At 42.7% G+C, this 13,068-nt stretch overlaps 1 protein-coding gene across 2 annotated transcripts; it reads left to right on the top strand.

Moving 5' to 3' along the window:
• LOC146342472 (vomeronasal type-2 receptor 26-like) lies at positions 1-9,800 on the top strand. Of its 2 annotated transcripts, XM_084808564.1 has the most exons (5): positions 1-36; positions 3,029-3,883; positions 6,539-6,766; positions 7,988-8,114; positions 8,902-9,800. In XM_084808564.1, exons 1-5 carry the CDS (start codon positions 1-3, stop codon positions 9,798-9,800), a joined length of 2,145 nt encoding a protein of 714 aa, XP_084664690.1. The 2 variants fall into 2 exon arrangements, with proteins under 2 accessions (XP_084664690.1, XP_084664691.1); XM_084808565.1 differs by lacking the exons at positions 3,029-3,883; positions 6,539-6,766.
• Positions 9,801-13,068: the final 3,268 nt, after the last annotated feature.

Below are 13,068 nucleotides of genomic sequence, written 5' to 3'. Positions count from 1 at the left end.
ATGGCCAACATCTTAAATACCTACAAGATTCCCCAGGTGTCTTGCTTTCTATTGGTGCACAGGCCTAACCTTTAGGAAAGAGAGAAATGCAGCCCCACCTCAAAATTGTTGAAAAACACCACTTCGTCCACTGAGCAAGCGTGCTTCAGCTCAGATCCAGAATTCAGTATTAACTATTCAGAATTCAGTATCATAGTATTTTCAAGCAAGATTATTTTCCACCACCCTGCTGAGAAACCTTCAGATGACCAGCAATATTTTCTCACATAACCTAACTGACTGTCTTCTCCTATATACACCAAATCAACCCCTGAGATGTCCCAAAGAGGCTGTATTAGCTGTCACACAACCACAAGTGTGTAGTAAGGTAACAGCATATAAGCCACCCTTCTCAGTACTTGCACCCACCCTCTGGCATTTTCCCCCACACATGAAAGGCTTGCCCTGACATGTATAGACTATGACACTGTTCTGTTCTACTCTTCTTGATGTAACTTTACTGTATTTTTTTTTTTTTTTACACTGGTTTTACACTGGATTATTCCTGAACTCCAGTCGTCTGTGCTGACACTGATGGAGCTGATTAAGATGGCTGATAATTTCTCTGGTTATTCAATTAATTGGTCAAAATCAGAACCTATGCTGATTGGAGACACTATATCTTGTAGTTTATTAGCAGACTGGTGATTTTGATGGTGCCCATATGTTATTACTACCATAGAATGCTTATATCTCAAATGATTAAGGTTAATTTGAATGCACTTTCATGCAATTTATTGGGATTTAGATAGGTGGGCATCTTCAAAGCTGAGTTTGTGGGGTAAGGTAAATAACCTCAAGAGGAATACTACACCCCAGATTTGTTGTGTTATACATGGGATTCCTCTCTCTATTCCTGGCAAATATGTTCAGAAAAATCAATGCTCTGTTTCTTAAATATTGTGTGTGTGGGGGGGGGGGTCCTCTCCACCACTATTATCTTTGAATAGCATGCAACTTCCTACTAGAGGTGGAAATTGCATACCAAAGGTGGATTTGGTTTTCCAGATCTTGCTTTATATCATTGCTTTGTATTATTTCTTGCTTTTACTGAATTTTTGTCTTTCCCATTTACACTGGATCTTCCACCTTGGTCAGATTTGGAATCTGGTTCCTCTCTCTAAATAGATGGCTCTCAGTTCTAGGCATCCCATAATGGACAGGGTTCCTCCCGCAGCTCCTACTGTTACAGATGAGTGACATTGGCTGTCATGTCAACTACACTTTGATGCATTTTCTCATGCTGAATTGGCTTTATGGGGCAATCCAGATCTAAAAATTGATAAGAAAATGTTTTTGTAGCAGACATGGACAGTCAAGGTAATATCTGTCATATATCTATGGATCTTAGGCTAAATCTTATTCAACAAAACTTTCTGTTTTGTGTGTATTGGACATGGCAACATTGCTTGTCTAATCCTGCTAGTTGCTGGTGGTGAACGCAGATAATGCTTCTTCGAAACACATGTTTTGGCAATGTCACATAGTTGCTCCTTTTGGGGAGGAGGTTACTGTAGGGATACATTTTGTATTACAACAGTCTTTAATATTCACGGATGCACATGCTTCTTCAAATTATCTCCCTGCTTCTTGGGAATTAATGATTGCTCAGCATAAATGGATTTGCTGCACTCTTTTGACAGCCAAAAGACTGATATTACAACCTTGGAAGTAGGGATGTACGAAAGTCACTTACCTTGAATGAAATTTGATTTGTGGTGGGGGGGAGGCGCTCTGTCCCTCCCCCCAAATTTCTGGCGGGGGGGAGGCGCTCCGTCCCTCCACTCCCGAATCCTGGCCGGCCAGGCTGCAAATGGCAGCGGCCATAGCCACCGCCGTTTGCGTCCCTGCAGTCAGCCGTCATAGGCTACGTCAATGTTTACGTAGCCTATCACAGCTGAGTAAAAAAAAAACGCGCGAATGCAAATGGCGGCGCCCATGGGTGCTGCCATTTGCATACACGCAGTTTTTTGTTTTTGTTTTTACTCAGCCGTGATAGGCTACGTAAACATTTACGTAGCCTATCACGGTATTTTTTAAAAATCTAGCCGTGATAGGCTACGTAAATCTTTACGTAGCCTATCACGTTTTTTTGGTGTTGTTTTTTTTTTTTACTGGAAATGGTGGTAGCGGCAGCCGGTTGGAAGACCGGCCGCCGCCGCCGATGAACCGCCACCGGAGCTGCCGCTGCTAGGAGGATTCACCCAAGGTAAGTCCTGTCCCGGGGGGGTGGGGGGGCAGCCCGTTTTGCCACCAATTTCGGGGGGCCGAATATACTGGCATTTGGCCTCCCCGAGATTCGTGGCAAAATTCTCTGACATCCCTACTTGGAAGGATAAACACTTCTATAACGCAATGGATTGAGGACCTTACAACACTTGCAATATTCGGATCGGTGGTGAACAAACAGCACCTTTGAATGGATACTAATTTGGATATCTGGTCTGCTTTTGTGAAAGATTATGTATAATTGCTGGAAAGTTGCATTTTCATATATATGCATTTCATACTTATTCATTAATATGGATATATTCAAAATTATGTGTGTATATGTGTGTATATGTCCTTTTTTTCTTTTCTTTTTCCTTTTGTTGTAATCTTACAATTGGAAAAAAAGAAAGAAAAACACTTCTGTGGCAACTGTGCATGCAACCCTGCCCCCATAAAAATAGGTTTTGTCCTATTCTATTATAGACCATGAGAAAATGTGTTATACCAAATCAGAATATTGATCCTTCCAGCTGCACTCTTGTTGCTAATTGGCAGTGGCTTCCAAAGTTTTCAGACATGGTCTTTCCAGTACTATCAAGAGATGGCATGGGCTGAACCTAAGAATTTCAGCATGCAAAGCATGTGGTCTAAACCTGAGCTACATCCTTTCCCCAACTTATTTGAATAGGTAAAGCTCTAATAATATTTGGAGGATCACAATTAGTTAATTCAAGAGGAAAGTTATGCCTTTCTCAATTTTTATTTTTTGTCCTTTTAGCTTTCATATGGCTCTTTTGATCCTGTGTTGAGTGATAAAACTCGATTCCCCTCTTTGTTCCGGATGATTCCAGATGAAGAATCTCAGTATCATGGCATTGTTCAGCTACTAAAGCATTTTGGATGGACTTGGATTGGCCTCCTCATATCAGATAATGACAGTGGAGAAACTTTCCTTCAAACTCTGAGACCAAGGCTCCTGCAGAGCAATATTTGCATTTCTCTGACACAATTGATTCCAACTCTGCCAAGTCATACATCCAATGAGACCTTTACTAACATTTTGGGAAGGATATCTTTTACTCTCTGGTTGCACAAAATCAGTGTGGTCCTTGTCCATGGGGATGGTCAGTCTATGGAGGGCTTACGAATAATTCTAGAAAACTATGAATTTTTTAAGAAGCGTCCAATGGAGAGGGTTTGGATCATAACAGCTCAGTGGGATTTCACCGCTGTTTTTCCAAAGAATCAATTCACAAGGAAATCCCTCAATGGGACATTGTCCTTCTCACTTCACACAAATGTGGTTCCGGGATATCAAGAGTATCTTGAAACTATAAATCCATATATATCTAAGATTTATTTCATCCGTCAGTTCTGGTACAGTGTATTTCTCTGTTCACTCCCAATATCTAACTTATATATGCCAAACAAGGTCAACTGTAGTGGGAAGGAGAAGTTAGAGACACTTCCTGCATCTGTATTTGAAACAGGAATGTCTGGCCAGAGCTATGGTATTTACAATGCAGTTTATGCTGTAGTACATGCTCTCCATGCCATGTATTCATCAAGGGTCAAAAATAAAGTATTGCAGATTGGAGACAGATGGAATCTTTTGAAATTTCAACCATGGCAGGTAAGACATCATTCCTGTTAGCTGCTGATAAAATATATCGAAGCAATCCACGTATATGTATACTAATTCTATCCAATCATGGGATTCTGGAATGAATAAGTGCTGCAGCCTAGTAGAGGAATATCTAAATTTAGCTCACAACTCCTGAGATCTCTCTTGTATCTTGTCTAAGCCCAACACTTTTGGCTTCTGAAGAGTATTTCTTTAACATGCATTTTAAAAGGTTCTTCTACACATTGCAACCTTGACAGTTAAACAATAATTCCATTTAAAGGAAATATTGGAGTCATGATTGCTTTGGTGCAGCAGTCGCAGAATATGGGAGGATAGGGGATTCAGTGGTGTTTAGGTCACTTATAGCTAGATCTTCCAAGAGGGGAACCATCCAAATATTGTGTTTTGTATATTCTTTTTTGGGTGGAGGGTTGTAATTAATCTCCCTACCCTCATAAGCTACTTATCACAGAACATTGGAAAAATCATTTTAAACTTCAATTAGTCTGGAAAAAAACCTGGTTTTTAGGATATGAGTCTCTTCTATTATGATCCTCTATTTGCCAAATTAAAAAAAAATGGCCATATCCAGTTGAAGTTTTAGAATTAATTCCTTAGATACAAGAGAAAATGGGTTGGGATTTTGATGAATATGAGGCAGTTGGCTAACCTTTTCAATATCAGCTTTATGGAAATACTGTAAGCAAATTTAACTGCCCCAGTTGCCATCAGATTATTGCACAAAGTTTCCATATTGTCCCCCCCTCTCTTTTTTTAATGTCTGTACATCAGGACAGTTTCTGTTTTCTTAAATTTCTGTTGTTTTGGAGAGTGCCCCATGATATTTGGCTTGATGCATGTAAAAAATTGAGGGTTTACTTCTTTTCACTTGGCAGGGATCTGGTGAATGGTCAAAATTAGGCCATTGTCATGGTCTGATCAAGAGATATTTTGATCTGTTCACCACTCTGCACAAGCTTTGTCAACCAGATAAAAAGTCTTCCCTCTGAGTGTTATGGACCCACTCAGTTTGGGTGAGCCTGGGGATGTCCTTTTTGGATCCTTGGTAGTGGTGTGGAATGTGGGTTTAGTGGGGGCAATGGAGAGCATGGCTCCCTGGTGCCCTGTTCCTGCATAGTTTGGAGGAAGTGGATATGGAGACATTTTTCTCCATCTCTCATAATATTGGAATCTGGGGCCATACAATGAAGAAGTATGGTGAGAGATTTGTTGTTGTTGTTCAGTCGTTCAGTCGTGTCCAACTCTTTGTGACCGCATGGACCATAGCACGCCAGGCCTTCCTGTCCTGTGCTATCACAAGGCTAAAAGATATGACGCTGGAAGATGAGCCCCTCAGGTCGGAAGGTGTCCAATATACTACTGGGGAAGAGCAGAGGGTATTTCCAAGTAGCGCCAGAAAGAGTGAAGCGGCTGGGCCAAAGCCGAAAGGACACTCAGCTGTGGATGTGTCTGGTGGTGAAAAGAAAGTCCGATGCTGTAAAGAACAATATTGTTTAGGAACATGGTGAGAGATTTAGGATAGATCAAAGGAAGTATTTCTGTACACAGCACATAGTCAAGCAATGGAATTCACTATAACAAGATGTAGTGATGGGCACCATCTTAGACATCTTTCAATGATAATTTGACAAATTCGTAAGGAGAAAGCTATCAATGGCTACAAGTCATGATGGCTATTGTCTAACTCCAATAGAATTCTGTTGTGCTAATGTCCTGCTAGTGGGCTTCCCATAAGCATCTGGTTGGCCAGTGTGAAAACAGAACATCTGACTAGATAGGCCTTTGGTCTGATCCAGCATGGTTTTTCATATGTTCTTACCTGTTTCCCACTGTGATGTGTTTGCTGAGTAAGTTGTTCATATTTGACTTGATTGCTCTGATCACTTTTATTCATTTCCATTCACACACTCTAGTCAGTGAGTCAGGTATTCCTGCACCTAGATACATTACCTCAGCTCAGCATATCTGTTTCAAGAAGAACTCGGGGAAGGGGTTTGGAAAGTGTCTGTGCAGCATGAAGGGGAGCACTGCTTAGTGGTTCTGTGTGAAACAGCTCTGAAGCTGGGAAAACAGGGCTGAGGGGGACAGGGAACCCCAGAAGAGTGGCCAGGACCTTGGAGACACCTAGCAGGTTGGATGGGTGACTTGGTGGAATCCATCCAGTCCTCAGTCCAGAGGTTCCCCTCTCTAAACCTCCCAAATGAAGCTATCTGGCCACTCTTTAAAAGGCAGTATCTTTAAATTCAGCTTATAGCTATTTTGGATGTGTGCCCATATGGAGCACCTTCTAGGGAGCAATATGATTTTTTAAAGATGTTACCCCATCAGTAGAGGCTGCGGCTTTCCCATTTAATAATCAGATCCTGAAGCTGTACCCCAGGACCACCTAGACAAGAGAACTTCCTGGAAATTCGTTCAAGAGGTTCCACGCATCCCTAACATTAACAGTACTCACCCTTCCCTCAAAAATAGGCACTTTTTAAAGCTTTGCACATATATTCTTATAAAATACAAAATCTTGCAAATTTGTATTGAGTGATATTGATAGAGGGCTCCAAGGATTTGACAGGCCCAAAGGCCACATCTTAGCAAATTCACCCCACCATCTGACAGAATATAAACTTTTCTCCTCTAATCTAGCTTTACTCTTTTCTGAGAAATGTCCACTTTAACAATAGTGGTGGGGAAGAAATATTTTTTGATGACAATGGCGACCTGGCAGGAGGATATGATATTGTCAACTTGGTCACATTCTCCAGTCAATCCTTCCAGAAAGTTCAAGTTGGGAGGATGGATGCCAGAGCTCCTGCTGGAAAAGAGTTTGTCATCAATGGCAGTGCCATTGTGTGGAATCACAAGTTTCAACAGGTGTGCATATTTATTTTTATGATGCTTTCAGAAAACTTCTTTCTACTAGTGACTGGGGAGTGAAATCCCACACTTCTCAGCTCACTGGGAATACTTGTGCTGCCTCCCAGAGTTCCAGATGTCCATGGGTGGTCTAAAATTTGAACAGGTTGTTCTTCCCTAAACACCCCAAAGCCAGCATTTCCAATCCCAAAACACAGGGTTGAAATTAGCCTTCCACACACTGGGTTTTTTTATATATACATCATATTCAAACTTTGCACTATGCATGGATGTCCAGAGATCTTGGAGATACCATAGGCAATCCAATGAAGCCCAGAGTGTCCACATTGCAAGTTAGTTTTAGATGGCTGCCTTGAGGAAATGCAGAGATCAGATGAAGTGATAATAAGAGAAAGAAACCAAGCATCTATGGGATGAGGGGAAACATCATCATGAATACTGAATGTCCATTCAAGGAATCCAAGGAGGTGGTCAGAACTTCTTACTGAAGGCCAAATTAAACATGATTATAATTGTGTGAATAGAATCAAATTGTATTCAGTCAAAATAGCTAACACAGGAGAGTATCTGGAACCATCAAAGGCTGTGAAGAAGGAGTTTAACTATTTCTTCCTCTTCCCTTTTCTCCACAGAAATCCCCCTGCCCTGCTGCTATTTGCATTAGGAAGGAAGCCTCCACTGACCACAATGCAAATACCAGCTTGGCTAGGGGGTATTTGAAGGGAGCATGGGAAAGACCATTACACTTGCTGCAGGGCTGGCATGTAGGGTTGGCATCATTTTCACCTGCTGAGGCCCACAGCTGCTAAGGCTCATCCCATGCCGCCAAGACCTAGAGCCTTCTCCCAGCACTGCTTCTCCTCCTCCCCCTTGTTGTCACTGTTTGTTCCTCTCTGAGCATGCAACAAGTGACAAAAGTGAGGAGATGGTGAAGAGATTTCAACTTGCCCTGCACAGTCCATTTGATCTACTGTTTAGGTTGTGATGGAGAGCATGAATAAATGGGCAATGGTGACAAAAGCAAGGAATAGATGGGTCCCTCAAAAACTAGGAGCTGGCACAGCCCTGCAGTTCCTTCCAATGCTGCATATTAATGCAATTAACTTCAGGTCTAGTATGGTCTTGAGTTTTTCTGCAAAAGGGTTGAAACCAAGAATTACAACCACTAGAAACCAATAGATTTCCATCACCAACCCATGCCTTTCTGCTTGTCATTAGATGGTTCCCCAAGCCAAGTGTGTCAAGAGCTGCAGTGCTGGTTACAACAAGATTGTCCTGCAGGGGAAGCAAATTTGTTGCTATGAATGTGCTCGGTGCCCTGAAGGGAGAATTTCAAACCATACTGGTGAGGACAAGAATACACAGACGCTTTATTTTTGAGCTGACCTTATTGCCTATCACTTTTATTCTGGAACAGATATATATGAATGACTTTACTAAACACTATTTTATTGAGTGCAGGAAGTCAATGAAAGGTCCAAGGGCTATATTCAGACAATCAAAGTTTTTCACAACGTAAGCTTTTCTCCTTCAATTTTCATGAGCCTAATTCAGCCTCCAAAGTGCCTTACCCAAGCTTGGGCCCCCAGATGTGGTGGGTCTATAACTCCCATCACCCCCAACCATTGGCTATGCTGGCTGAAAATGATGGGATTTGTAGTCCAACAACATCTGGGGCCCAAGGTTGGAAAGGTTGCTGTAAAAGTTCATCAAGGACTACTACAAGGTTCAACTAAAAGAGTGATTTCCCCTTGCAATAACTTTAGTCTCACATTTCACCTTTTCACATAAAACCAACATATGTAACTGCATCAAATTCTGAAATATGACACCCATTACAAAAACACACACTGCCCTCCCCAATTCATACTAGAAAAACTATGTCATTGAGAGTGAAGTAGACACACAGTAAAGAAAGGTTTGAAACACCACATTCCTAACGTGGGTTTCACAAATTTATAATGCAAATATGATAGAAAACCAGCCCAAGAATTCTGCATTTGGAATTGGCAAAAGATTCTTTAACAATGTTTAATAACGTTTTATGATATAAATGGATGGAAAAGTATGATTAATGGATCCCTGTTAAATCTAGAAATTAGAAATATTGAGACTTTGCTAATTAATTTCAGATGCAGATCAGTGTGAGATGTGCTCAGAAGATCAGTATCCAAATGAGCAACACAATCAATGCATCTCCAAACATGTTGTGTACTTATCCTATGGAGAACCCCTGGGAGCAGTTTTGGTTTGCTGTGCCTTTTTGTTTTCCACAATCACAATTGTGGTGTTGTGGATCTTCATTCATTACCGGCATACTCCCCTCATCAAAGCCAACAACTGGAACATTACGTGTGTCCTGCTTTCCTCTCTGTTGCTTGGCTTTCTCTGTTCCTTCCTATTCATCAGCTGGCCTGGAAAGGTGTCTTGCCTTCTGCGGCAAACCATGTTTTGCATCATCTTCTCCATCACTGTTTCTTGTGTATTGGCCAAAACCATGACTGTGGTGCTGGCCTTCATGGCCACAAAGCCAGGAAACAGGATGAGGCATTGGGTAGGCAATAGGCTGGGAGTATCCGTGGTTGTCCTCTGTTCTCTTATTCAATCTGGCATCTGTGCTGTGTGGCTGGCAACCTCTCCCCCATTCCCAGAGTCTGACATGCACTCTCAGATCACGCAAATCATTGTTCAATGCAATGAAGGCTCAGACCTCATGTTCAGCATTGTCCTGGGCTACATGGGATTCCTGGCCATCATCAGCTTCAGTGTGGCTTTCTTTGCCAGGAAGTTGCCTGATAGTTTCAATGAAGCCAAGCTGATCACCTTCAGCATGTTGGTGTTTTGCAGCGTCTGGCTATCCTTTGTCCCCTCCTACCTCAGCACCAAGGGGAAATACATGGTGGCCGTGGAGATCTTCTCCATCTTGGCCTCCAGTTTTGGAGTGCTGGGCTGTATGTTCCTCCCCAAATGCTATATTATATTACTCAGACCTGAACTGAACACCAGAGAGCAATTAGTAAGGAAAAAATGATTGTGACACTTAGCTCTTGAGAGGTTTTGTTACTCTTCAGTCATTTCCTTTTATTGTATTCCTGTAGTAGTGGTGAAGAAATTTTATCATAGTTTAAACAATACAGGAGGCTTGGATGCCCTTCAGCCTCCACAATGTGAACCAAAGGCCAGGGGCCAGAGACCAAGAAAGGGAAATACATCTAGAAATTCATCCGACACATGGTTTCTTGTAAATTGTGACCCTCCCATAAAATACCTGATGACTTGGCTGTCACCCTGACCACTGGTGTCTTATTACTCATGCAGTGCCAGGATAGGATAGGGATGTATGAGAATGATCATCTCGTTGGAGGACCCGCTGCCAATAAGGTAACTACTGAAGGGGGTTGCCACTTATGGGGACACTTCGGGAACTACTGAGAATAAGGACCACCCCAAATATCAGAGAGAGAAGGATAGTGAGGTTCTCTGTTTGTTCAAAACTTTAGAAGACTGCCTTTCTGTCTTGTACATCTTATCAGCATATAGTTGGGGGTTTACTGCCTCTTGATGGGAGAGAGGTATTTTGAAACGGAATAGGAAGATGGAGGGAAGCAAGGAGCAGCCATTATGACAGAAGAGGTCAGAGGGATATATGGTGGGGGGAGACAGCCGTATCATCATTGGGGAAGGAATAGGGATGTTGGAGAAATCTGCCACGGACACCAGTGAGGCTGTATTCTTTGGAATCTGGCCCCCCGGAGTCCATGGCGGAACGGCCTCCCCCCTGCCACACCCCTGAAATCCCCCCCCAGGACGGACTTACCTGGCGGTGGATGCAGCGGAGGCGGCGGCTCCGGCTTGTCTTCCGGCCACTGCCGGGCCGCTGCAGCCGCAAATGGTGGCCGTCATAGCAGCCGTCATTTGCATGCCTGCCTTTTGCCATGATAGGCTACCTAAATACTTACGTAGCCTATCATGGCAAAGAACAGGGGTGCAAATGGAGGACACTATGCCATTTGCGCCCCTGCTCTTTGCCATAATGGGCTACCTAAGTATTTACATAGCCTATCACAGCAAAAGGCAGGCACGCAAATGGCGTAGCAGCCGCCATTTGCATGCATGCCTTTTGCCGTGATAGGCTACGTAAATACTTACATAGCCCATCACAGCTTGGCAGTGACACAAATGGCAGCCAGCGTAGTGGCCGCCATTTGTGGCCACAGCAGCCTGGCAGTGTCCTGAAGTCCGGCTGCGGCCGGCCCTGGCTGGCGGCTCCACGAAGTTGCCACGGAGCGGAGCCGGCCGGGTCGGATTCCAGGGGGAGGGATGGAGCACCTCCCTCCACGGCGGAAGCCCCACAACAGAACAAAGTAAGGGATTCATACATCCCTAGGAAGGAAGCACAACAGGGTGTTGGTTGATCCCAGGCTCTGTTAGCAAACTACATGGCTGAAGTTCACGGCCTACACATGCATCATTTGCATGGTGCCTCTCAAAAAATATTTGGCTAGAAATGGTAGGAGATTGCTCAGAACCTTGAGGTCACATACGCAAGGTGAAATCTGGCATTACATTATCAATCAAAGCTTTCTTTGATCAATGAGTGTACATTTAAATTCTTATTACCCCAATAAATTCCCCAATTTTGAAAAAAGCTGGTGTGTGTGTGTTATGTAGTTTCCCCCTTTGCCAAATACACTCTATTGCCTACATTAAAAGATCCTTTAAAATGCATGTGTGTCTTCAGAATGTGCACAAGTCTGTACATGTGTCTAGAAGAGCACATTCAATAGCAATTCTGTCTTAATGCAGAGATTGCGAGTGGCCTTGGTAAAAGTGCTCTGGGGTTGAAAGTACTGCTGTTCTTTGCCAGGTCTGTGAAAAGGAAAACAACAGCATCCTGGGCTTGATTCTGGATGAACTTACTCACCTGGCTTATATCATGGAAACCTGGTTTGAGTTTGACAGGATTCTTCCACCTGGGTTCTCCAGGCAGCACCAGACAATACTCAGGGGAAGGCAGCAGGTGCATAACTGGATTAACCTTTGGGTCAAAGGGGCTGCAGCTCCTGGCCCACCATCTGAGGAAGCCCAGTAGCTAGCCCAGATTCTCAGCTTTAAATACTAAAAAAAAAAAAAAATCTAGTCCTTGTAGAACCCAAGATACAAGACAAAATGTGCAGATTTTATGCCAAATGATCCTGCTACCACCTTTCAGTGTGTTTTGCCAATTTGGAGCATTTTGCATCTGAGCAACCACCAGTAAGATTTTCTCGGATATATTTGGAGAAAAACAAGTGGATGCTAAGGAAGGAAAGTTCTTTCTGAAACATGTTGAGCAGCTTAGAACATTTTCTCTCTAGTTTTGTGGATGTATCCAATGAGGGACATCACACTCCACACTTAGAGACAAGGGTAGAGTGACACTTTCTGCAGAAGGGTCTTCTTCGTTCATTTTGACCCCCCCCATTTTTGGCAGGGGTTCTGGCTACTAGGGCTGTGCACGGACCACCTGCTTTGTTTCAGATACCGATTCAGACCTTCTGAAGTGGCCCTACTTTTCTTTGGACCAATTCAGACCCCATCTATTCCAACTTGGATCTGAATCCAAAACGAGATTCAGATATCTGAATCACTTATTTTTGACATTTCCCCACTGACTTACATGGGAAAACACATGGACATAACTTTTTAAATTGTCGTGATAAATACATGAAATCTGGAACCCTCTCTGCTCCCATGGAGAGGATCCCACGTGCCAAATTTTGGACAGTTTGGCACAGTAGTTTTTGTGCTAGGTGGAGTTAAAATTTTGGGTTTTTTCAACAAAAACTCTCAAAACAAATTATTATTATTAATATTATTATTATTATTATTATTAAATTTATTAATCGCCCATCTGGCTGGTCACCCAGCCACCATGGGCAATGTACAGCATATAATAAAACAGTTTAAAACAATAAAATTCTACAATAAAAATGTTTTCTAAAATACCTTAACCCACCCCAAATGCCTGCCTGAACAACCACGTTTTTTATGCATGGCGGAAGAAAAGAAAATCCGATGCTGTAAAGAACAATATTGTTTAGGAACCTGGAATGTCAGATCAATGAATCAAGGTAAGCTGGAGGTGGTCAAACATGAGATGGCAAGACTGAACAGAGACATCTTGGGAATCAGAGAACTAAAATGGACAGGCATGGGCGAATTTAATTCAGGTGACCATCATATCTACTACTGTGGACAAGAATCCCTGAGAAGAAATGGAGTAGCACTCATAGTCAACAAAAGGGTGGGAAAAGCAG

The sequence above is a fragment of the Heloderma suspectum genome, chromosome 6 (assembly GCF_057233095.1).
Source record: "Heloderma suspectum isolate Gila_16-S chromosome 6, 16-S_ref, whole genome shotgun sequence".
Classification (NCBI taxonomy): domain Eukaryota; kingdom Metazoa; phylum Chordata; class Lepidosauria; order Squamata; family Helodermatidae; genus Heloderma; species Heloderma suspectum.
Note: the sequence above shows the minus strand (reverse complement) of the source record. Positions and strands in the feature narration are given on the sequence as shown.